Raw genomic sequence first — 27,459 nt, forward strand, 5'->3', positions numbered from 1 at the left:
GACCAATGTTAACCTTTCATAGCAATAAAAATTCTATTAAAATCTTGTGGCCTGTTCTTGCTTTTCTTCTTCTCTAACTATTGTCCAAATTGCCCTGGATTTGGAACACGTGGCATGCTGTAATCTTTGCCAAAAAGATACTCAAACAAACAATTACCTAACAGCAAACACTGTATTATGATCATTACGCTAAAAACCACAACTCATATAAAACCAGAAATTTGCCTACAATAGATAGGAAATGGAAAATCTTTAAAGGGCACAAGAGCTACAATACAGCTCTCTGGAACAAGAGGAAGAACATTACAGTAATTAATTCTTTTAACAAACACATAGCATACAGCAGCTGGAGAAAGTAAACACTGGGATGCTGGATATCTCTTTTGAAAGGCAGGAAGCCAAGCCAAGGGGAAAAGGTGACTACAATGGAAAGCCTGGAGTCAAATGAGCTCTGATACTCCTCACCAAGTCAGTGACCATAAGACCTACCTAAAAAAATATGTCTGGAAAATTCATCAGAGATTTCACTGCACAAGTATTTAATCTAGGCTGAACTAAATTAAAATCTTTCTCTTCATAGCTGTCCAAGATGAAACTTAATTTATTACCTACTGAAGAGGAGAAGTCAGACCCTCTATTAGAATTGTCTTGTTTACTTCACTACTACCCTCAGCAATGAGAACAAAGAACTCAGAGAGTTAGGAATCAGCATGAACTTCTGATTCCCTTTCACACTGAGATTATCACAGTCACCAGAGATAACAAAAGGGGACTGACAGAGAGAAAAAAATAACTATTTACAATTATGGAGCTGGAACACTTTTGGAGAAAAGGATCAGGAAGGAAAATATAGGAGTCAAGTATCTGAAAACTGCTGTATGTCAGAAATCATCCACTCCCAATAAAAATACTTTTAAAACAAGACTGTTAACAAGACAAATATGTCTTACAAAGACATACTATATAATCTGGCTTTTTCATCATGGATCATATACCCAGATATACTGATAATGGCAATCAGCCAGGAGTTCAAGTTTCTTTATTCAAGACTTTCAGGTGGAAAACACTGTATCTGGTTTAATAACACATCTACAGGTGTGTTGCTTAAATCTTCATTGCTTCCTTCCACCTCGACCCACTGTGTTTCAGTAATCTGGCTGGCACAGCACAACAAAATGTTAAATCTTTTTACCTACAGAAATAGCAAGTGGCCCTCTGAAAGGGCTACCCCAAGCTGATCAACAAATTTTCTAAAATCTTGCATGTTGCATGTTTGTCCATTCCCTGTTTCTCTGCAACAAGATCCATCTACACTTGCAGGCTTTTCTGTTTGTTTAGTTTTGGTGGCCAGCAGGAACCTCTGGCCTGCATGCACTAGCTGTAGCTTTTTAGCCATGCTCAGGGGCTGGCACTCACACAGCATCCAGACTAGGCTAAGTGACAGAGGTGACAGATCATACCTGGTTAAAGTATCTGAAGCAGCTTTCCTGGCACCAAAAACAGCAGAAACAACACTTGAACAGGCACTTTGCACATGCATTCTCCTGCAATATAATGAAATGATTGGTTACTGGACACAGAATTGGACTCAAACAAAACTGCCATTTTACAGAAAATTTGCTTTGCAGGTGACTGACTCTTCTAAAAAAGTTTTCCCTTATGCAGCAGATATTTCCATTAGGATTATAGGAATTGTTCTTAATACAGACCCTTCGGTATGAATGACTGATGAACCGTGTGCATTCTTTTTCTTCCTGTGGATGGAAGATTCTTGTCTGGGAAAAGAAAATAAGTGCTGCAAGCAGCTTTTGTGAGCTAACAGCTGCTTGTAGAGCAAAACAGGCAGGCAAGTCACTAACCCTTACAGTACTCTGCAGTGACCAGGGAGTACACTGACAGATTGTTAATTTTTGTTTATCAAAAAACTTCCACAGTTCTGAAATAAACAAAAATAAAAGAATAGGCAGAAGGGCTTATATGTATATGTATGTGTTTTGACTCAGAGTATACATTCATTTTTCAGGAAGAAAAACATTGTATTAGAACAGACTATTCACAGATCATTGATCTATCTTAATTTCATATTAAAAACAGCAGTCAAGCTCAGTGTTTGTTCCATGTCTCCACACCCTCATCACATCATGAGCTCAGAACTGTTCATCACATTAAGATTTACCAAGAAAGACAAGAAAAAGACATCTTGGTAGCCATGGTAGCCTTCCAAATTTAACTGTTTTTCTCAAAAAAAGGAAATTCAGTTCAGGGATACTTGTGTCTTCTTAACCTTGTTTTTCCAGAGGTCAGAATGTTTCTGTTTTGTCTTTGAAGGCAGAGATCTTCTAGTCACTATATGAAAACTCAAGTCCCCTCAGCTACTGTTGCTCATAAAGAAACCATGTACCTTCCAATTTTTTTTCAAAAAAGGTTCATTAAAATATTCCAGGAATAACTCCTTCAAATGGTGACTGTACATGCAAACTCTGGACAGGGAAATACTTCACCTTGGTCATGTAGTGCTGGAGAGATGATTTTACTAAAACTGTATTGTCTCAGTAAGTGCTGTTTATTAAAAGCCTAGATGCAAGGGACTTCAATCTCCTCTCCAGTTCTGCTTGAAGGCTGCTGTGTAGAAAACATCTGTAAATTCACCTGCAAGCTTGCAGCCCCTGAATTTTCCTCTGATTGCAGAGAACAGCAGCATTTTTTGCAAGGGTGGCAAAGTCTGGGCGAGCTCTACAAGACTGCAGCATCACTTCTCCATCCTTTAGTACCACTACTCTGGCCCTCTATGGAAAAGACCTCAATGGAAAGAGGCCACAGCATGTCCTTTCTCCCATGGGATGGAGTAAGGTTACTCTGGAGGGAGATCCTTCTGTGGCCTGTGGACATGAGCTGGACTGAGCACTTTCTAAGTCTCTTTAGCAGCAGTTACAGCTGTGGGTCATGTCACATCCTCAGCTGAATGCTTGTGAACTGGACCTAAAGGAGCCTGTAGCACATTGCTGCAGACACATCATCTTTCTTTGCTAATTAAATCTACAGCTATCCAGATTACAAAACCATGTACTCAGCAACTCCACTTAACCTGCTTCCTCTAAAGGCAGAAGATATTCTAAGCCATTCCACCTGTCACCTTTATACAAAGTTCTTAGTTGACACAACTCACCAAGTTTTATACCCAAAACTTTCTTACAAAACCAATGCAAACCCAGACATACATCTTTTGAGCATCTTATTTTAAGAGGCTTTTATTTAAGCACTCATGACCTACACCCAACACATGCCTCACAGGTACCAGGGATGGTCAGTGTAAATTCCCTGTCATAATTATACATAACATGCTTCAAAACTAAGGTAAACCCTAGAGGGAAAGGCATACATTTAAAAACTGCCTAAATCTTCTCCTAAAATCAGAGCTGTGCACTCATGACAGCCCTCTCTCCTTGCCAAAGTGCCAGCACAAACTGCAGCAGTATGTTTCCAGCAGAAGATAATAGATATAGAGATGTATGAAAGGTAGAAAGAAGGCAAAAAACCATTCAGAACAGTTCAGATATATGTTTTAAGTATTTAAAAATATGTGGTTTGGGTACCCATATATCAGGAATCATTCTTTTTTCACATATTATAAGGTAGATGAAATATTTTCTATAATATCTTATATTCAACAATAATATTCTTACTTTTGCTTTTTAAAAGCTTATGATGCATATAATTTTAAATAGAGCATTCTGCCTATTTTTCCCTTTATCCTTCATAAAAACCTTTATATATTAACTCTAAACAAAGGTGGGTTTTAATATTGGTATTTTCTGCTTTTAAAAATACCTGAGTTGAGAGAAAAAAGGAAGCACTTTTACCTGAGCTGAGATAAAAAACAAGCTTCCTTAATGGAGAAAACAGGATAAAATATAGAATCCATGTAATATCATCCGTTTTGAAGCAAGAAATACATTCTTCATTTTTTTTTCATGAATCTCACCTTTTAATTACTATTTTAATAGTGTTTCAGAAGTATATACCTACCTTTTGGTTTAGGATATTATAGAGGTACAAGAGAACAATCCTTGGTATTCTCAGTATTGTGATTAGAAATGAGCCTTTAGCAGCAGTTCCTAGATGGTAGCAAAAAAGAACTGATATGGCAGACAGGACTGGGTGGGACGGGGGATTGGTTTTATTTCTAGAAAGAAAAACAAACAATTTTAAAATGGTTTAGAAACTTCTTTAAGAAGATAAACATTGTGTCTTTTCAGTATTTGGAAATATAAAGGATTAAACTGGTATCTCCTTTCCCACTTGAACTACTCCAGGTTTTCTATTGACTTCATCTGAATGTTCACCTTAGTCCAAAAGGAAAGCAGCCAAGTTTATAACTTTGATTGGATTAGTTTAATTCTTAAGCAGTGACTATTTTCTGTAATGGAAAAATATCTAGCAAATAAAAACCTACAATGGAAAATAGCAGAACTAAGTGAATAATGTCTGAGAATATTTCCTTGAACACCACTCTTCAGTTCCTGTCCCTTCTCTTGTTCTCTGCAATCTTTTATTTGATAGTTGCTTCTGCAAGATTTTAGTCTGAAAAAATGAATCCACTACTTCTTCTTGAATGGTAAAATTAAAACTAGAAAAAAAAATCACAAGTTCTCACACGTAAAATCGAGAGCTACTATCTACTTTTCTAGCTGCAATTTGGTCAAATTTTGTTCAAATGATTAATGCTGGTTTTGTATTCACTGAACAGGATTTCTTTTAAAATGGAATACACAAACAAGGAACATCACACTCTAAGTTTAGAATTATTATTTGCCCAAAAAAACTTGAAGTTCTACTGCACACTAACCTGTTTTGTTTTGAAGAAATAATGCCTGCCAAAATCAAAAAGCAAAGACAAAAAATTGGCTGAAATACAAGTTTTATTTTCTCTGTTCCTTTTTAAAGGTCAGTTTAATGTCAGTCATTTACAGACAGTAGGATGACACAGCTCTTAAGAATTTTTATAAACCCCAAGAAACCAACTTTAAGACACTCCTTGTCAAATGCTGTAAAAAAATCCCCCAATTAGATTAACATAACCTTCAAAAATGTTTCATAGTACTAAAAAACCCCTCACTGCTCAGTGGTCATAATTAGCCCTTTTATAAAGCAACTCTTAAACAACTGGCCCAACCCTGAAAAATTTACTGAGGCAACAGAATCAGCAGCAGTTTGACTAACTAGCTAAGTAAAGACCAAACTTCATATCACAAATAAGGTCCTATTTTCAGAACTGATTCCTTCAAAACCTCTGTTATACTGAAACTTGAATAGTTTGCATAAAAATTAAAAAATAAAAAGGTACCAAGAAGAGGCATTGGTTGGGGCTAAAAAGCTCTAAAAACCTATTTTTATTAAATCCTTGCTTGAGCAAGGATTTAAATCATACACACTGTTTCAAGATAGGTATTACAGTTCTGCAAGAATCCTGAAGGTATCACTGCAGTTCATTCAGAGCACTGAATACTTTGCAGCTGAGAAGTTGTATTTAATACATACCACATTATTTTAAATAGGAAATTCCAGCAAAGCAGTTGCTGCATTTATTATTTTTGGTCTTACAACTAGGAGAACAGCTTGGGGGATAGTGGAATTTTACACAGTTTGGGGTTTTTTTTGAACTCATCAGGTTTCTGGATTAGAAACACATACATTGCAATATAGGTGAGTTATTCTATCCATTTATTCTATAGGTGAGTTATTCTATCCATATCCATTCTATCCAGTTATTCTATCCATATCGAACCTTTGTTTCTTTCTCCCTTGGACACTACCTCACATATGGCAGTGTCAGTCTGGTCTTGGAATAGAAAAGATTAAATTTCTGAAAGTTAAATGTTAACTAGGGATAAGAAATACAGAAAGGAGAAAGTTTACTCTTGTGTTAATAATATACTTGCTACTGAAGAGAAAAATGAAGAAGAGGTTTTATCTTTTTAACAAGACTGAATAATGAGCAAGAATATCAAAATTTCAAGTTTAGTTTAGATAAACTTGTACACATTTGGATGCTTTTTAACACCTTCCTCCCCTAGCAAAGGAATTCTCACAAGAACAGGGTTTGACAAGGCTTCCTGCTTTGCTTCCAAGCAGATTAGAAAAAGAAAAGATTTTCCATGTAATTATGGCTCCGACTAGGGAACATAGGAAACCAACTAGCTGAACACAGCAACAGGTGATGCTTGTGACTCTAAAACAAGCTTAAGATTGGCTCAATCATCCACCTACTCCCATTACCCTTAAGGATGAAGTTTCACCCACCTTCGTACATTATATGGCTGCAATGCTGAAGTGACTTTAGCACAAATATACAGTCAGACACACACATGAAGTTTTGTAGGCAGCTCATATTGTGCAGTGAACTCTGGGCATGTAGACTCTGCATGCACACAAGGCATCAGGGACAACTGGGAATCTGCCTGATAGAATTGGTTGAGTAGAGCGACAGCTTGTTTTTCCTCTTTGGTATTTCTATTCTGTGTTACTGTGAGATTGTTTGATTTACATTCAACAGCACTATACTAAAATCCTGTGGAGCTGTACTCAATATCACATTACATTTTAATAATTTTCTTTCTTCAGTGCTGCCAACTGTCTTTATTTTGTGAGCTCTGTGACACTCAATACCTTTTTTAATACTAAGTTCTTTGAATCAAATGATCTTACATGAATCTTGGCTTTCATTTGAAAAACTCTTTTTGTGAAAATAAAAAATCTTGACATACACAGACATAGAAATTTGAATGGGAAAAAAATGGCATTTCTTAATTTCTTTAAATACCTGTCCTTTTCAGAGTTGTGCTTACAGTTTTCTTCACTCCTGCCTCATCTGTTTCAAAGACTGCCTAAAACCAGATTTAGTACAAAATACTTTAAAAGTGTTAAGGAATGAATCTGATATTCCTCAGGTTAATATGAATCTCAGTTTTTAAACAAATGTAATGAATTATAAGATTTGTAATAAAAGAGACATTATCAGACTAAAAGAGTATACACACTCCAACTGCCCTTTTACCTGATCTTCAAACCAGATGGGACAGCTCTGACTACACACATGCTGATGGTTCTTTTCGGTCAAGTATGTAAATAGGGCAAAAGATGCTCATAAATATTGCAGATATATCTGAAAAGGGCAGAGGAAGCCTTTAAAAACTTGTCCCAGTTCATCTCTCAATGACATTGGTGCAAATCCATAAACCTCATCTTTTGACTTCCTAGGAGATGTATGTATTTCACCTCTGCTGGAAGTTGTAGTACTGAACACCTTACTCAGGTGGATAATGCCAATCCTGCAAATGCTTATAGACTTCCTCAGTTTCAAACCTGTGCAGTGACATACATGCACTGCAATTAATAAATAAGCTCAAACATGGACAGGACAGTGACACCTGTGACATGGATCAGGTTACCACATCATCTTCCTTTAATTGCAGAGATGTGAAAAGCCTCATCTCCCTGAAAAGGTAAACACATATACAATACCTAAGCACACCATGCTAAAATGAGCCTCTGCCCTCTCCATCTGCAACTCCACTGTGGCTGTTGGCCATGCAGCACATCGCTGTGTGTGCTGTGGAAGGAGATTTCCGCAGGGAAAGGCCATGCCATTTCCTCGGAGCACTTATGAGCGAAGAAGAAAGCCTCTCTGTAAGGTATCATAAACAAACTCTTGTGACATGCCTTTATGATGCTGCCCCAGGGAATACATTAAAAACACACAGCAAACAAGCTCAGAATTGCTGGAACAGCTTGAGATAACCCTTGCCCTTGCTGGTGTGAGTGCTCCTGCAGCTACCCACCCTCTCCCCATTCCTGCACTGCTCTGCAACTCTGCAGACCTGTGCTGATAGCCTGAAGTCCAGGAAAAGCCATCACCACCACCACATAAAAATTGCATTTTCCCTTCCAAGCACAACTCTCTCAGCACAGTACATGTCACCTGGCAAGCAAGAGGAGAGCTTGATGGTAGATGTACAAAATTATTTCAGTACAACTGGGAGCAGGAACCTTCCGTACTCCACAGCCAGTTCCTGCAGCAGTAAAAAATAGCTGGAAAGCGGAAGCCTCTAACAGAGCAGTAAATGTCATCACAGTGGTTTCTACAGGTGCTTCCCTGCTCTGTGTGAACAAGATAGGGACAGTGCCTTTGTCTTGGGGGTTTATATGGTGTATTGTACCAAAATGCACTGCAGTACACAGTCCAGGAACTCAGCAGAACTGCTTTACTTTCCCATGCCTTCTCAAGCCAGTTGAAATAAATCTTTAGTGCCTTGGCTGCTGAAGCTGAGGCACATCAATGTGCTTAGAAAAAAAGAGCAGCCCACTATCCAATGCAGCACAGCCATGAGAGTTCCTTGTGTTTAGAGCTGCAACAGGGAAAAAGGAGATGACATCAGAAATGCAAGTTCCTACCTTTTCAGATCCTATCATGGTATGTAAAATAGTAGTGTGAGACTATGTCACTCTGCATGATCAATATTTTAGGGTTTTTTTGCTCTTTTACCTAGGCACCAGTTCAGTGGCATATCTGTTGGCTGCGTAGAGAATCCTGTCAGGGATGGGCTCCTGACACACGTGTTAAACATTGCCCTGACTGGGCTTTTTGCATAGGATAACAAAACATTGCTTAAAACAGTGGTGGACACTGGCTGTTACCAGGTCTCTCTGCCTTGCTGCTTTGGCTGGAGCAGCACAGCTGCAGGAAATCCTAATGGAGCCACTCCCACAGGCAGAGTCCATCCTGGTGTCTCTGCTGGGCAGAGATGAACACACCATTTGGAGACTTTCCATCAGCAGACCTCTCAATCAACAACCAAAACATCCAGGGATACATTCTGGAGACCCTCAACAGCAACATGCTTCCTAGGTTTTGGGAAAGTCCATAGCCTCCCTTCCCAGCTGTCCAGGCTGGATGGTCCTGGGCAGCTGCCACCAGTGCTCCAAGGTTCCCAGACTCTCTCCTACCAGGCTTCCTGCTTCACTCTCACATCTTCAAGGGTTAATTTTTCAACAAATTGAGACTATCACCATATTCCTCTAATACAAAATGAAAAAATGCCTTAAAATGCCAGAGTTTTTCACAGATCAGAAAATCTCATCACTGGGCATAGAAGGAGAGAGTAATAATGAATGATAAGAGAGTTCATTAAGTACTTATGAGGAAAAATGCTATCAGGATACTTCTCTCTTCATTGTCAAAAAACTCAAGAATGTATTGTGAGATTTGAATCTTGCCCTGCAATGAGTGTATGAATCCAATTTAATTTCATTTTACTTTTCCTCATTTCCTTCACATTTACATTCCAGGGCAATATAAAATTCAAGGAAGTTTGTTTACACATCTCTAAACACTTGACAGTGGTGTGAAAGCATTTACAGTTAACTGAAAATATATGCACAGAATGAAAAAAAGAGTAACAGACCAGGCAGTTATGCAGCCAGAACAAATGGAAACCCAGAGCAGGGATGAACACTTACAAAGAGGTCAAACTACTTAGGAACACATGAAATTACCAAGGAGCTATATATTGCATCTCCTTTTGGAGTTAATACAGTCTCCTGGAAAAGGGTCAAATGCAGCCTGTGCCTTCTGAATGGTAATTCCACCAGGGTCAGCTGAGTTCTAATGGCTTTTACCAAGGCTCAGTTTGGCCTGGTAACTCCAGCAATATGGGTGAGCCATATTAGTATCATATACATTGTAAAAGTTTACTCAAGATCTTGCAATAAGCAACATTATTTTATAGTGAATTGAATTCCACATATTGACAGAAATTGCAGCCTATTTGATACTAGTTTACCTAGAAAAAGTTTGAAATTAAATGCTGGAAAATTCCCAAAACCATCCGGGGGCAAATCTGCACTCACCTGTTGAAATAACAAGTAACCACTGCCCCAGCAATCACCATTTGCTGACAGGCAAGAATGAATTCACTAGTCCAGATAAGGCCAACGAAATGATACCATGTCAAGTAGCAAATTCCAGACAGAGCTCTGTATTCTACTTGTCCTCCTGAAGTAGACTGTGCAGTACCTGAAGTTGGGATCACACCATTGTATTATTATAACATACCAGACAAGGTGGGGGGCAGGGGGAGGAAGTACATATAAGTGCTTCTGTACCCTTTCTCTTAATTTTCTTCAATAAAATTACTTCAAAAAAACAAAAATCAGATGCTATTTAATTCTATCCGTTCTAACAAAGTTAGACAACATCTCGTAATTCAAATGGAATTTGAAAAAAGCATGAGTTTGCATTTAAATTGGGACTGAGACACAGCTGCCAATCAAGTCAAGAGGATAGCTACAAATTAGCAAAGATTTCTGAGAAGACATTACTCAAGATTTGAGTAATCAAATAGTTCAGAAGTAAATGAAATCTTAATTTTCTTCATTCAAATTTAAAAGAAATTAATAGCTGTTAAATGCTTTAGGCTTTTTTCTCTAAGAAGCAAAAGAGAAAGACTGCAGAAAAATATTAAGGATGCATAATGGACCGTTGCAACAAAACAAAACAATTATTTTAATTGCTATTACTAATTAGAACCATGGCAACTAGTTTTCTGTTCCCTATACTTTGCAATCTTTGTGCAAAACACAGGCACATAAAGGTGGCCTCTCTGGGGGAAAAAAAAAGAGCAGACATCTGTATGGTAGCATATGCTCCAGTGTAACTGCTGTATCCAGGAACATTGACAAATTCACTTACTCAAGCTAAAAAACATTGCTTCCACTTTTGCTACTACCAAAGAATTACTCCGTGTTCAGTAGATGGCTTTTCACAAAAGGTGGGGGCAACTCAGATTACCTGGCAATCAGACCTTTCTCTGTGCAACCCTATTTATGGCACTTGACTCTGAAGGCCAGTCAGGGGACAATGGCATTAGGATATTTGGTCTTAGTGAAAGGTCTCCAGGTACATAATGTTGGGGGTTTTTACCTTTACCAAGCCTTAAGTCTATTAACCTTAAGGCAAACATGTCCACTGAATAAAACAATCTCTGGAGGTGAGTAACTTCTTATTCTAACTCCACAAAAGAAATAACAAACTGAGGCATAGAATTGGCTATTACTGCTAGAACAGCAATATAAGTAAAGCTTTAATCGTTCATGTATTCATTTGGTGGACTTGGCAGTGTTAGGTTTACAGCTGGACTCAATGATCTGAAAGGTCTTTTCCAACCTAAATGATACTATGACTGTGTGTTCTTCCACAGGACAACCTACCACCTTCAAGTTCAAAACCACCACATATACAAAGCTATCTTGGAAATGGCTCACTTCTGGGCTATTTTTCTATAGCTACAGACTTCATACTCAATAATAACTAAAAGTAGAAACAGTGAAGATTTGTTTCAGCCATACCATCAGGTTTAGACAAGCTTTTTAAGTTTTCAGGACTAAGGTCTAGCTGTCTGTAAATTATGAAAAAAATATTCATTTACCCCATAGAAATACTGCAACATTATTTTGCAGTGCTTTGAAAGGATCAAAAAAGGCTACATGGGTGTATAACAGAGACACAGTTCTAGATATTTCCTTTTCTGAGAGATTAACAATTTTAGCTGAACAGGCAAGCTCTTGCAGAGCTGTATGGTTGGTCATTCACAGAAATATTGTTGCTTCCATTATATTTGAATATATTTTAAGCCTGTGAAATGCAAAATGCTTGATGGTGTGAAAAAGCTACTCCTCAGATCTCTTCTCACAAACTCTCTGCTATTCCCCCCCATCCTGTGCCTCCCTGGTTTTAAGTCTGCAAAACCATTTTTAAAGGGAATTTTTGAGGACAGAATCATTTATGTAAGTAATTAAAATAAGTTAGGCACTATGTAATTCTGAATTCAAGGCATTTTTCATTTCCCTTAGTTCTTCCAGAGGCTCTAGACTGCCTTTTCCTGCAGCACACACAATTAGCCAAGTACACTCACTATCCACAGCCTGTAGCCCTTAACTGCAGGAACCTAAGCAAGCAATAGGTCAATGAAATACATGGTCTCCTACTTCTCCATTTTTATGCAAAAATGTTAAGCAATTTTGGAGCAGAATTATGCACATTTTCCACCATACAATTCACCTGAACATTTCTTTTTCAAAATAGGCCTTTTCAGGCCTTGCTTCTGTAGTTTTGCCATAAAGACTGATACATGTATGTACAGTAAATTAATTCTTTTTGCTTTTTACCAGCCTACTGAAATAACTACCTGCAGTAACAACAGTAATAGCTCTGTCTTTCCTGGCTAACCTTATACATGTGCATGTGCACAGTGCTGTGCTCTGCTGCATAGAAATCAGGCACAGCCACCTGTGAGTTCACCATCAATTGCTTTGCTGTCCAGGTATAGTAAACTGTTTTTGTCACTTCACAGAAATCTGTTTACCAATGTAAACTTCTGTATCTGACTGACTCCCTGTGTTCTGGGCCCACCAGACATGCACAATTTTGCCAACAGAACTACATGCAATGCTATTTTTATGTGTTAGTAGCTCAGATAAACTTTGAAGCTATCCTAGATGCCCTGTTGAGAAAAGTATATGCCATTTTCCCTCATCACTCCACTGTGATTCATGTTTACACGAACTAAACATTTTCAACAAAGCCCTGAAATATGGCTTAATCTTTCAACAGAATATTTTTCTCCAACTACATAATCACAAATCTTTCTGGTGTACTATACACTCTTAGTGATAACATTACAATGTCAGTAAAGAACTGAAGTCCCCACAGCTGAAATCATCAAATCTGGAAACCTCTGATCAGTACAAGTGTTGATCTGCTGAAAATACTTGAAAAGAAGTGATGTTAACAATGCAAACAGGCACAAGTGATTACAGCAGAACTCAGAAGAGCTTCTCCGTGTGACTTCCCAGCCCAGTGCTGTGTCACTACAGCAGTCAGCACAGCAATGCAAGGATACAACAGTCAGTGAGCACATGCAGCACCATCAGCTGCATTCTGATTCTTCCAGACTTATGTCAGATGTTCTTACTCAGCAACTGCTGCTGCTGCTGCGAGGTTTTGCTGATGCCTGCAGCAGTAGGCTGTTGTAAGAGACAAAAATTCCTGGGAAGTCTAGACCAGCAAATTCCTTATCAGAAACAAAGAGCCACTGACAAGAAAATACCAAGAGCCAGTTTATCAGTTCCTGTTAACATGAAAATATGATGCGCCACTCCCACAGCTAAGTGAGGAAAGGTTCTGGCATCATATACTGACTCTCCATGCTTCCTGTGACAGAATTCATTCTGTTATTTTATGTAGTGTTTTTCCATGTAGTGGTACTTACAGCTAAGCTAGCTGACTGTAATTGGAATGCCAAGGCCCCTGCAGGAAATACATTTTTATTGCCGGGATTGCTACTGCACAGCTTTATGTGGCAGTTTTACTGCTCAGTTGCCTGTAGGATGCACCTTCATTACACGAAAATCTCACACCACCTTCTCATCCCACATTACATGCATAGTATTTATGCCACGTGGACCTCACAGCTCCTCCACGCTGGAAGGTTGAAAAACATGCTCTGCTGTGCCACACAGCCACTTCACTTCTGCAGTGAAATACTCACGAATTAGCAAACAGTAAAACTCAATAACCCTAAGACATATCAGCTTTTCCAAAGCACAGCTGAATTCCATTCTTAGCCAGCTAATGGTTCTAACTGGTGCCACTGCTTGTACTGCCTAAAGTCTCATGAAGCCCTGGCATTTCTCCTAGTTTTCTAGGCCTGGAATTCACTCAGTCTCTGCTGCACTTACAGATTCTGAATTACCAAGGTACTTAGGCAGGTGCCTACCTTAAAATGTGTAAGTAGTTCCACGGATTTTAACAGGATTAACCACGTGTTTCAAATTAGTCATGTGCATAAGTACCTTTCCAAGTGCAGGCTATAGTTTTCTACAGCTCCCAAGAAGTTAGTTTTGTCTCACAGTAACACTAACTTTTGGAAGGGATGTAAATAAGGTGCCTGCATGGTCGCATAACGATCAGGTGCACCACAGCTGAAGTGAGGATCAAGCGCTCCAGAACTGTAAAATGCAGAGACACCATAAATATTATATAACTAGTGAAGATTCAAGGAAAATGTTAAGAACAGGTGCAGCACAGCAGCAAGCCAATTTCATTTACCCATCTCTCCAAATCAGACAAAAGACTAATGTCTTTGTAAACATTTCTTTTTTTCAGCTTTCCATTTAAAATACAGCCTGCACAGTCCCAGAAAATGTATTTCTGAGAAGAAAAAGTCAAAGTATCAAACCCAAGAAAATCATCACCCGTATTTTACAAACTGAATCCTGGATAGGCAACTATTTGTCAATGAAGAAATCAAACTGCTCTGTAAGAGAACATATCTTGGGAGATCTTCAGAAAAGTACTGTTGCAAAAAGCCCCTAAAACTCAAAATCCAAAGAAATGTCTTTAATTCACAGGACAACTGTAGAAAAGTAATAAATAATACAAAGCTGTTCTGCCAGTGCACTATTAACCATACAGTACTGTATGTACTTTTTGTTACAAGATATGGAAGTACCAGCCATCCTAGAACAGCAAAACAATCCCCAGTGAGCTACTTTACTGCGAGCTGCTTTAATAGGCAGCACTTCAGAGGACTCACACTTGGGCTGAAAATTTGAAATGCAATCTAATGGAATATTTTCAATACCAAACCTAGTCTACCGTTCGTTTGTTCAAGTTTTGAACAGCAAAACAAATCCGAGGTAGAGTAAGGAGCTGGAAATCCAAGCAGCTATCTTGCTGACACCGACCTCTTGTCACCTGTACAAACCTCCTCAACCTGAGGGCTGGATCAAACAATCCATCACTACCTGCCCAGATTATTAAAGGAATCAAATGGCCTTTGTTTCCCGTGTATCTCCCGGGAGCAGCGTCCCACCCGTGCGCAGAGCCAAGAGCCGAGCAGAGGCAGTGGAACCTTCTCGCGCTGCTCCAGCGGCACCTCGTGGGCACGGGCACTGCTGCAGGTCATCCCACGCCCCAGGAGCGTCTCAGCCCTGCACCTCGCCAAGAGCCCACGGTATACTTGTAGAGCATCATTTGGCACAGACAGCTTAAGAAAAAGGACAATTATAAATGCAAAAGGTGAAATAAATACAATCGAGTTTTAACCAGAAAAATTATCCAATACGCAGTGTGGCATTTTTCTACCTGCATTCATGCAACTTAGAATGGATTTAGATTATTTACCAAATTGCACATTCTCTTCTAAATATTAACAGGCTGCTAACAGAAAAATCTTACAAGGACTGACACCTACACTAAAAATAGCCTGTCAAAAGATCTCAGTCAAAACTTATGTTTTACTAGATTCCTCATTTAAGCAATACATTGATAGTTAAGTGCCAAGAAGTGACCTTCCCTTCTTATGCTAAATCTGCAAAAAGTCAGTTCTTTCAAAACTGAAACTCTATCATCACTCTACTGTGCAGCAAGCTTATGCTGCCTTCTGTACTGTACTGTTTGTATAACTTGCTGGAAACATCAGCATTCCTATTAAGGTAGGGAGAAGATAAAAAATAAAATACCTTTGAGTCAGGAGATGTGTGCTGCACTATGAATGTAACAGCAGGTCATAAACTGTTTGAATCCTACTCTCCAAGCAGGCAGAGGGGGAAAAAAAAGAAAGCTGAATGAAAACGCCTAGCAGGAAATAGAGAATATAACCAATGAAGGAAAATGGCACACCATGGAAAAAGCATAAAAAGCCTCTCAAATGCAGTTTTCATTGGGTTTTATTTTCCTGTGAATACATGTAGAACTTGCTTTTGGATATAATGTGCAAGTCACTATTTTTGTGCAGAGTCTGTAAAGGCATTCAGGAAATACCCAACTGGTTCCCCATCCTGCTCTTATAATCAAGCTATTTCTATCATATGAGCTAGAATACTTCTACTCTTCTAATGACTGCTGCATTTCCAAAAGCTTTTGAATACGGCAGACTCAACTGGTAATTTCTAAATTTAGATATAACAAGAGCAAGCTTCGCATCCTTATGTGTGCATATTAGAGTACCAGCGGGTAATGGGTAGAGTTCCTGTGGGTAATGGGCTCAGCTTAACATTAAGGATGTAATATTTCCTCTAATATTTCTTGCTAATGATATGTTTAGGAAATCTGTATGTTACAATTAATTTTATTTACCTGTTACTAAAATTACTATAGTTAATGTCTATCTTAAATTGTATCTGAACCAAGCAGGTGCATGAAATGAACAGTTGGTTGATAGCTCAGGAGATGCTCCTTTCTATAAAGGAGTGGTCTGAAGCAGTGGTAAGTTATCCCACAAGGCCAGTTTCCAAGTTACTGCTGCCTGGCTGATCTGTGCATAAATGGGATGAAGATTTTGCAAAAACAAATCTAACAACCACACAGAGCTGCATCTAGCACGCAGTGCTGATTCTGTAACAGGAAAATCCAGCTCAGAGGACTGTGGAGAAGGAATATCCATGACACCTAAATCAAAGTTCATCTGCTTGACTATTTAGTGGGGAGGAACAGCTCACAAAGAGACTGAAGGTTGGACATTTGGCCATGCTAGGTCTGACCTTTTTGCAGGAGAAGCAGGGATCAGCCAGCCAACTGCTTCAAGCAGCAATTTCTGACAAACATGAGCTACTCAGGAAAATACAGCAGAAATAGAGATATCCCTGCAAACCTGCATGACTCTCCAATGAAAACTGGAGGGAAACAGATCCCAGACCAGCCTGAGCAACAGGTGAGAGATTTGCAATGCCAGCATGAACTCAGACACACAGACTCTTGTGTTACAAGTGAATTGTGTCTTGTATAGAGCCAGAATTAACAGGGTGAAACTGAGATGGAAGCAGTCATGACAGGAGTGAAGTACCTGACCCATGGAGGTGGGAAATACAGCCAGCTTTCCCCAATGGGCTCATGTACAGAAAGGCTGGAGGCTTTTCTGGCCTAGCAGGAATCTGTAAGCCCGTACAGAGGAGTTACTGCAGCCACCATCTCAAGGGGTGGTGGAAACACAAAATAAAATGGCAACACACAAGCATTTGAAGAGTTGGGCTGCATTTGGTTTTCCACATAGAAATAACTGCCTAGTTTCAGATAAGAGAAAAACCATAAGCAATGGTCCCACACTTCTGCCTAAGCTCCAGCTGAAAGGACAACAACTGGCTCCTAGCAATGGCCCTAGAAATTAAAAACAAAAAAATACCAAACCCTGAACCATAATGCTTCCCATGTATAAAGGCTGATGTCTACAAGAGGAGTTATCCCCAGACCTACACAGAGTTTAGCTTCACTTCTTTGGGTGATGCTGCATGGAAGGAGAGCCCCTCCTTCACTTGGATAATGTGATGTTGGACCAAGGGACAGCATCCAAATTACCCTGGTTCAATCAGTGACACATCTTACAGTGGTATGTCCCTCAGTAATACCATTTCCATACTAAAAATCTGTTCTTCCAGATGTTTCATAGTGATTGAGACTTTCCACAGAGCACCTTCCCTACAACAGCAAAAATCTCTGGATTAATCCAAATACTGTTGTACCAGTCTAAATAATGACAGCAGTTGTCACTGAACAAGTGCCAACAATGTCAGAATGCTGAGAAGCAACATTCTGCCTCCATGACAATTCGACATCATTTATAGTCAGAGGAGATGGACATTCTCACTCTGTAACAACTGCACTAAAAGCTGTCTCCTCCCTCCTGTTATTTTCTTCATTTAAATACATCAAACATATACTGTACGTACGTACCACAATCTATTCATAAATTAAATAACAAAACTGAAGTCCACATTTAGAAGCAAAATGGCAATGTGGAAGACTCCAACAAGTGTGAAATACAAGGAACAAGTAACACAGATATGTAACAGTGCCAGCCTGCATTTTTTACACTAACACCAGGAGGTCCAACATTTATGAAGTGAATTTAGGAAATGGATAGCACTCAGTCAAAAACATGGAAAGCATATACTTACCTGCAGTTCCTAAGCTAAGTAGTACAGCAACCCAAAACACCCAGAACACAATGAGAATCAGAAAGGTCCAGAGTGGTTGGAACACGAGGAAAGGAATTCTGCCAATGATTTTACCAACAATTCGAAAGAGCTGTACAGTGAACTGAAGCCTCTTTCTTAGTACAAATATAAGGGAAAGCAAAACAACCTGTAACAGGAAATAAAAAGACAAATTGTTGGAGGTTTTACAAAAATTATCAGAGTCATCAAATGTGGGATTAGGGGATACAGATTTCATGAAGACATGACAGCAAGGCATTTTAGCCTTAGTGCACATCAGAAAATCTTTCTGAGACACTGCCTATATTCTCAAAGAGCCCATGGATTAAAATCTGGTCTTCTGAAATCTTTGCTGCTTTTTTTTTTAAAACCAAAATAGGATTAATAAAACTTTAATTCAATTACTGGAAGCAGTCTGTTTTGCTTTACAGCAAACAAAAACGTGCATTACATGCTACACATTGCTTTCACATACCCTGCATGTCACGAATATTTACACTTTCTACTCAGGTCAACTTGCCACTATTCACAATGGTAGGAGAACTAGTCCCTTCCTGCAGAAAGGACAGGTCCACAACCAAACTAATTTGAGAGCTATGTATGCATGGAAGCAAAGCAGACATAAAATGAAACCTTATTTACGAAACTATTTTTTTTCCAAAGTTAAAAGACCCCAAACACCAACAACAAAACCCTGAGTCAAAAACCCAACAACGTCCCCTGTTCTTTGTATATAACAAGGGACCATGAACAGCAATTAAAAGAGAGGTTGGAATCTACAAAATAATAAACACAACCAGTGGCAGTTGCTTTGCTCATTTTCTTGCCTGCACTAGAAAGAAGGCACTGGCTCTGAAGAGAATTGTAACTTGCAGCTCTGCAAACAACAGTCAGCTGTACTGGAACACACATGCATACAAAGGAAACTGTTCTTACCTCTTCAGTATCAGCAGACATTAGAAGGTCACAACTTACAGAGGACATTAAAAAAGAAATCTTATCTTTAAGGTTCCTTCCAGCCCAAACCATTTTATGATTTTATGAGTATATATAAATTCATGTAAGTAGATCTTATAATTGATTCTTATTTTCAGATTTTAAAGGAATGATAGATTATTTTTATTGTTGCAGAACTACTTAAAAAAAACCCACAAGTTTTCAAGTTACAGCCTCTGCCATCAGGGTAAAATGGTACTTACAGTAACTGCTGTTGAGAAGATAGCATATCCAAGAAGAAACTTTACATTTTCCTTTTCTGTTTCCAATTCAGTGCTGGGATCATTCCTGTAGTCATAGTAGAGCCACCAGAGAACACCTGAGACGACTGAGCAGACAAGAGCACCATGAGGGCAGGCAGTGGTCCCAGGCTGCAGCACGGTGCTGCTGGCAGGCTGCTCCCTGCCTGGCCTCTCTCCTCAGTCTCTCACCCTTCTGCATACCCACACTCAGCTCAGGAATGCTGTCTCTTTGCAAAGAGAGGCACAGTATCAGTGATCACAGAGAAAATTTCCATAATGGTCTGTCAGTCTGAGGTTAAACCACAGGAGAATGTTTGGTTTTCTTGCAGTTACTCTATAGCTCAGGCATGTAGTTTCACTGTGGAGGTACAAAACCTTCATGGAATGACCAGCTTTAGCTGGACACTTGCCCATAGTTCTCCCTTTCTTAAGTAGGCAATATAAAACTACACTAAACATTCTTTGAAACAGTAGCATTTTTATAACTGCATTGATCTGCCAAAAGAAATGTTGTTTCCAGGCATCTATAAAAACAATAAACGACATCATCATCCCAACACTCAGCAGCTGGAACAGTACAGCCAGACCTTGGCACCAAAAAGCAAGCAGGCCTCAGCTTGGAAATGGCTATAGTAAGCTGAAGGTTACTGAGGATGGCCATGGAGAAGAGGAGAGCTGCCTCTGCTTCAGTTCAGAGAGACGACCCATTTAACTGAGCATATGCCAAATGGTAAATATACTTACACAACAACCCGAATACAACCAGTGCAATCAAAGTATGGACCAGAAGTGTCCGAATGAATCTGAAGGCTAAAACCATTATAAAAGACAAGGCTGAAAAACATATGAAGTAAGATTATTATGAGTGTTAAAATTCATTTAACTTAACCATTTTTTAATTTAAATATAAATTTAAGGTTCTTGCAGAATTTGGGCTTTTATTTTCAAACAGTGGTCTCAAAAGCAACAGCATTTAGTAAAGCTGGCAACCTTTTTAACACTTAAAACACACAGTTACCTGTAACTTAACTAATAATGAACTCATAACTGATATATTTCACCATGGGAATGATTAGCTTTTCAATAATACTTAAGTTCAAATGTTCATGCTGATGTCATTTTTTTTCATCAACAATTTCTTATAGTCCCCTGAAATGAGGTATATGACCATATCAAGGAACACAGAATCTGGCATTTCATAGAGCTGTATTTCATGAGGCTATTAAATGCCTCCTGATAAAAGACAATCACCTTCTTAAAAACACCTCTGCCCAGAAAAAATGAAAAAAAATCACTTCACAATTAAACATACAAAGTTAATAGAAACATTTGAAATCCCACCATGTAATTGAATATCACTGTTCACGCTTCATTTATATACTTACCTAGTGCAAGGACACTGAGTCCTATCACAGTATCTCTTCCTGCCAATATTCCACTCAGAATTCGGTGAAAAACATCCATTTCATTAACCATACTTATTAAGATCGATGCATACTTGGAATAGCACTCAGGATTTTGTGGAACACATCGATTAAGTAATGGAAAAGACGTACTGGAAGGTTAAAAACAAAAATGGTAAAAAATATTAATTACTGGACAAACAGTTTCAAAACCACAGAGATCCGTTCCACTTTTCTTTTTCAAGATCTTTCCAATACTCTACCAGCACCCCCACCATAGTTTTGCAGCCAGAGCTGGCCAATCTGATCTGTAACCTGGCAGGTATCCTCCCTGCCCAGGAGAAGACCTTGCACACGGCATCTGGCACAGCAGGGCACTAGGCATGGAAGCACCCTGTTACAGATAGTAGTTTTATGTTTCATCTACAAAATAAACTCCTAGTAGCATCACACCTGTATCACTCTACCAGAATATCCATTCAAGATCAGCCTGGGGAAAAAAATTAACTGCTATCTTGATCATCATCAGCACATAGCTCTTATTCTCATTCCAGTCTGGCTTCACCTGCTTTGCTGCCATGTGTTCATGTAAAACCTAAACTCATGCTAATATAGCTGCAACCTATGTTCTTGTAGATAATTCTAGATCACAAACACTTTGCATTGTTTCTATGATATTTAAGCATTCTAGAAGCCACATCAAAACAATGTTTGCAAGGGACAATTAGCATCACCAAATATTTATGTACAAAACTATCTGGCACTCTCAGCCAAGCCTCTTGCTTATTCATTGTCCCACTTTGACTATGCTGCACTACAACAAAGACATATTCATTCCTAAAAAGCAGAGGTTTGGTCATCAATAGTTAAAAACTTCTCTGACTAGCTTTGCTTCTACTGTGAAATATCGCTGTGCAAGATGACTAACTTTGCTGAGTTCCTTAACAAACAGAAAAAAACTAGAAGGTTGAAGAAATAAGTAAAACATGCCATATTTTTCATCAATTTACATGCTCTCCTCTGATCCACTGTATGTAATGTTTTTATGTCTCCTGCCCTCTCCTTTGCTTTGTTCTTCCATTTTCTCCTGTTCAGAGCTGACGATTTAGCTCTGCAAACATAGAAATTCCAATTCTTTGCTGTATTTTCATGACACAGTGGAACTTAAAATCATGGGTTTAAGATTTTTGACTCACAAATGATAAAGACAGAGCCACCCACAGACCTGTGTTGCAAGACAGCTGGCTATGAAATTATTCTTATGGAAATTTCTGGGTTCAGGATGAGCAGCAAGGCCTGAAATCATAGACCCTCTTTCTTGGCATTGAGGGAGAGAGCAAAAGTCGGTGCAGGAATTAAATCATTCCTCATATAGAGTGCTTTTCTCCTATTTGGAGAGGAAAACTCTCTAAAGGGTAGAAGAATGGAGGGAATGCAGTCCTCGTTTATTCTGTGGGACAAAACACTGGCATGTTCACAGGCACATATGAGAACTTCTAAGGATGCATGTACCAAGACAAATAAACAAAGCAAAACCACCCTGACCATAAAGCGTCAAGTCAAATAGAAAATGTGAGGAAGTAACAACCCATGAGAAGCTGTTTGGACTCAAGGAAGTTGTAAAGTACCCAGTAATTCTTACCTTGGTGGAACTGGAAGTGTGGGACACAGCTCAGCTGCCTTTGAATTTAGGGTGTAACTGGAAATGTTCAGGCTGTAAATGCAAAGACAAGAACCTAAAAGGGAAAAGAGAAAAGGCAACTTAATATTGGTAAAAGTTTTAGAGAAAAACACATTATCAATTAAGTTTAGCTTTCACTTCTGCTTTGATCCCTTAGCAGGCCATAATCATCCCTGATATTCCAGTGACAATGTAAATAACAAATTAGTTAGTTGGGTAAATCTAATGCAACCCCTGCAGAATCTTCTGCCTTCTAGACTTAACTATATTTACCACTTACTGACCTTGCTGAGGGGCAGGCACACTGTTTGTTCCACAGTGCCATACTTAGCTGTAAGTTCTTGCTCATTAGGATAAGAGAAAAACCTAAAATGACAGAAGCTACAATAGAACTAGGCCCCTCATGAATTAGAAAAGAATATATATATGTAGTCAGAAACTTAACTTGTCCTGGCCCCTAGGCAAAATATTACCAAGTACTCTGCTAATAATACTCTGATCCATTATACAACACTTCTGGGAAAGAAAGGCTGGATACATCCAAGCCACTCAAAATGTAAGACTTCCCTCTCCCTTGAGATAAACATGCAAGCAGTTTTAGCTGGAATTTGATGCAATTAGATTCAGTTACACTGAAAATACTTATATAACAGGTGTTTACAGCTTTCCGTACATACCAAATGGTGGCAAACTATCCCAAAATTAAATTAAAACAGATGTTGTTGATTTGAATAGCAATCCTTGCCAAAGAAACTCCAACAAAACAAAACAGAATGGAATACTGACCTCCAATGAAAATAGCCCCTAATATTCATATGGTCTGCAGTTTACACATACCCCATGAAATAAAAGTTAGGCTGAAGATTATTTTATTTACATGTTGGACATAAATGAACTGGAGCTGCCTCTCTTGCACAATAGCTACTTCTGACATCATATTCATCTTGCACACCAGAATAAAATAAAATTGCTAGGCATGTCTTGGTTTGGCTGGGAAGTGAGCAAGTGGCTGCATGGTACTTAGTTGACAGCTGGGGTTAAACCACAACAAGGTGGAATTGCAGACTTTGGGATATGCTGCCTAAAGGGATAAAACCACTTGTTTTAAACCCCTGGAAATTAATATTTCCACCATAGTTTTCATTTCATTCAAAATAACCAACTGGAGAAGTTTCTCAAATAGTGTATAGCTCTGTTCACCTACTTGTACCTCCATCAGACTTCCCTAGTTCATCCTCAGCAGTCAGTTCTCTGCTGTGTAATCTCAGCACTCTGCAGGAATGAATCAACAACTTTCCAATTTGCATACATTTGTACAAACTATGGCTTTGAAATAAAGCAGAAACAAGACATTTTATTTTCTGTTGCCATGAATGTTCAGGAAATTAATGGCAAGATATGACTCCCTAGTGTAGGAAACATAAGAATAACGAAGTGAAAGCTGCTCAACTGTTCCACAGATACACTAAGATATTCATATTCCCCGTTGCACACCATTATTCCTTGCAAAACTCTGGAGATCTTCCAAAGTGTTGAGTTGCTCTTGTGGACAACTAGACACGCACAAGGATATTGAACTGATTGTGAAGCTTTGCATTTCCAGGCTGCATGAATTCAGAAAGAACACATACCTAGAAAGAAAAAGAGATCCTCTTTTCAAAAAAACAATCTTTCTGGGGTTTATAGGTTTAAATTCTGAGCTTTCTTTCCATCTTTTTGAAGGGCTACAAAGGAAATGAAACTTTTTCCACGTATAATGGAAAATGAAGTTTGAAGTCAAAAATTAAGAAGCAATTTGAGAACATGCTACATTTTTGCACTACATAGTATGTTCTTAAACAGGATCAGAAGCTGTCAGGGTGGGTGCCATTCTACAAGGACTCAACAGAATGACATGGAACTTCAAAATGCAGCTTCCTTAAGTACAAAGGTTTGCCATATAGAATGACTGCCTGTTTGGCCAAAGTCCCATTTAAGACCCTCTTTAAGAAGAAGGCAGCATAACGCATAACAATGTAGAACATTTTCAAATTCTATCTTAACTTTTTTTATTTCACTCAGCATTTTGCACCATTCCAAGGGGGTTTTTGCCTTTCAACATAACAATGTATAGACAATAAAACAATGTATATGACTGACAGCTAGAAGATGTGTATCTTACTAAGTTCTCAAACATTTGATTTATTTGAACATTATCTGATATACTTACTTTTTATTAGTCATGTCCTGTCCAGAAAGAGGTGCCCCTTTCACAGGAGTATTCTTCCTACCACATACGTTGCCAAAGCTGTCATATCCAAGCACAAGTCTTTCTGCAGCACCAGCCATCACAGCATAGCCAGTTATAAACATCTGTTAAAATATTTTTTCACGTGAAATCATGCTATGATAACTTTTCCTTCCCATTCAATAAATACTCCTTTTAAGGCATACATTTTTGCTTGTGGATGCAAACAGTTAAATCTAAAATTCACTCCTGTGCAAAAGGTTGGAGCAAGTCATATGGACAAGTTTAGCCCCATTATTTCCTTAGATCTTACCTTCATCTATTGTTGAAAGTATATAAATTAAGCAGAGTATCACAGGAGAAGAAAGATAGGGGTCCTGATTAAAAGAAGCTGAAAGCATTAGTAAGGTGCTAAACACTGTCTCTAACCAAAGTTCATGTGTGTCACTAGGCAAGGTCACTCAATCACTTGTGCTCACTGCATCTCATTTTACAGGGTCACTTTCAGGACACACCTGGGCAGAATACCTGCTGAAATGTTGAGCCCTTCAAGCTGCTAGAGAATTTATTCAGTGGTATTTTTAAACACATGAAGTATAATTAAAATGCAGGTTACCTAAAATTTCAGGAAAAGGCACTCTTTAACACATGTGAAAAACCCGGAGAGAGCCACACTGTGGACTTAGGTGATACTGCCCTGACTTTTTAGGTTGTTTGGTTGTCAGATCAAAGTCCCAGTAGATCAGCACCTTGAAAACCCCGAGGGCAGCTAAGCACCTCTGCTGGCCAAGTAGCAATCATCTTTAGTCAATATAAAACACCTTGTCTAGGAATGCAGCTTAAATCCTTGTGTACCCCATGAGGGCCAAAACAATCCTTGGAAAGAACTTTTGCAAGTGCCAAGAAGCAGTAATTCTACTGTGACGCTGGTAAGCTGGTGAAGTTCTGAGAACTACTTTACCCAAAGGCTTACTAACAGCACTCCAGCTATGAAAGAATTCAGTGATTCTCCTCTGTCCCATGGTGAGCAAATCACATTTCACACACACCAAGGACAATACACTAAGCTCTGTGGCTACGTGCCAGCTGTTGGCAGCAGCAAGACTTCTCAGGCCCACATTAACCACTACTACTATGCAAGGATATGGTTGAATATTTACTGTGCTGGAGACAGATTGCACATATCAGATCCAGCACAACTGTTTTCTTATGTAAGGTTCAGAGCCTTTATTTGTTTTTCTACTTTTAACACTTGTGACTAAAGATGGCATCTGGGCAAAAACTGAGTCTCATACACAAACATAAGCATGTGCTTCCTTAGATCCCAGTGTAGTCTCATTTTTGCTTACAGGAGACTCTTATTTTGCAGTCTAACTAAAATTATGACTGTGTGCAAATGTTGCCTCAATATGGACATCTCTGTAGAGACTCCACCATCAAAGCTGACATACTACTTGTGGATGTGATCTGTTACAAGAACAAAATATTTCCAGATCCAGTTTGTTTACATAGCAAGTATTGGTTAATTAAATTGTTCTCAGAAGGAGAATGAGAAACGAGCTGGCACTGTGACAACTGCAATTAGCTTTCAGAATCATTCTGGCATTCCTTCTAAAGATGGACATTGCAGGTCCACTGTGTGCAGGTAGAGGTTTTTTCTAAGTGCAGAATGCTGGATACAGGCCACAAATACTGTTAAGTAATAGATGTCTGTATGACTGCTGCAGGGGTGTGTCTATACATGCCAGCTACTCGCACTTCCACAGAGTTATTAATGTGGTTTCAATTGTTTTCACTATGTGAACTAATCAGTTTCACTACAATTTTTAAAATATTTGAAAAACAAGATCAAACACAAGAAAACAAACACATGTATGCAATAAGCTATTTCACAGAAACAGCAATAAAAACACTGAGAGAAAACAAACAAAAACACTAAATATTTACCATTTGACAGGTTTAATTCTTGGCATTCTCTCCACTGATCAAAGCACTAAGCACTAGACAGCATGTAAAAAAACCCTAGCCTACTCACAAAGTTCAGCCTCTACTTATGCTGTATTCAAAATGTGTAGGTATTCTTCTGCATTAGTTTCCATGAAAAGGGTTACTAGGAATGGAATTTAAAAGTTTATTTACGGGAATCCTGACTAGACCCAGACACATCATTAAAAAAACATTCACACTTGAGAAAGACATAGCCTGATCCCAAAAGTTTGCATGCTGTTCTAAGCACAGGACAGATAGTGACTTAACATAGCATCAGATGGACATGTTGCAGGGTAACAAGACTGCAATGAGATAAGCAGAAATAAGAGCCCAGTCAGAGCCTAGACCGATTGATGAAAAAGTATACATGGCATCTAAAGCATCTGGGCAGAACTTAGAAGTCTGTGTGACAGACACCACAATAAAGCACTGCAGCACTGAAAAGGTCAGATCTGTCCCAGTGCAACCCTGGGACCTGTGCCCGTGACAATTTCAGTTTAGATTTAGTTTAACACTGTGCAGAACCCCATTAACTTCAGATCTGATTTTTTTTTTTCCAAAACATAAAGCATGCTCACCAAACCAGCCCAGAAAAGACAGAAGAGGAGTAACCAGAGAGTATCTGTGCACTTTCTGTAAACGACCGGTCTCCATTCCCGTAGTTCCCAAGCACCATCTCCGCACTCCTAAAACGAAACAAAAGTCAAGAATAGAACAACACAAACTTCCTGTGGAATTAAATCCAGCTCCAAACGGCGGCGATTTCAGGACACAGTTAGAGTACAGTACGGAAGGCAGACCTGTGCCCGCAGCTCGGTGCGGGTGGCCCACGGCGAGGAGCGCTGCGCCCGCCCCGCACAGCCCCCGCCCCGC

General features: G+C 39.0%; 1 protein-coding gene across 1 annotated transcript in view; it reads right to left on the bottom strand.

Moving 5' to 3' along the window:
- Positions 1-27,272, bottom strand: part of SLC44A3 (solute carrier family 44, member 3) — a gene marked incomplete at its 5' end in the record, with an annotated part of 41,085 nt that extends 13,813 nt beyond the window's left edge. The window contains 11 exons of the mRNA XM_009076404.1: positions 1,461-1,544; positions 4,027-4,183; positions 9,907-10,072; positions 18,010-18,196; positions 19,248-19,372; positions 20,031-20,120; positions 20,672-20,841; positions 22,332-22,425; positions 23,865-24,001; positions 24,580-24,722; positions 27,165-27,272. Coding sequence (XP_009074652.1) covers positions 1,461-1,544; positions 4,027-4,183; positions 9,907-10,072; positions 18,010-18,196; positions 19,248-19,372; positions 20,031-20,120; positions 20,672-20,841; positions 22,332-22,425; positions 23,865-24,001; positions 24,580-24,722; positions 27,165-27,272 — 1,461 coding nt within the window. The remainder of the gene's footprint in view (positions 1-1,460; positions 1,545-4,026; positions 4,184-9,906; positions 10,073-18,009; positions 18,197-19,247; positions 19,373-20,030; positions 20,121-20,671; positions 20,842-22,331; positions 22,426-23,864; positions 24,002-24,579; positions 24,723-27,164) is intronic.
- Positions 27,273-27,459: the final 187 nt, after the last annotated feature.

The sequence above is a fragment of the Acanthisitta chloris genome, unplaced genomic scaffold, assembly GCF_000695815.1.
Source record: "Acanthisitta chloris isolate BGI_N310 unplaced genomic scaffold, ASM69581v1 scaffold10130, whole genome shotgun sequence".
NCBI classification, from domain to species: domain Eukaryota; kingdom Metazoa; phylum Chordata; class Aves; order Passeriformes; family Acanthisittidae; genus Acanthisitta; species Acanthisitta chloris.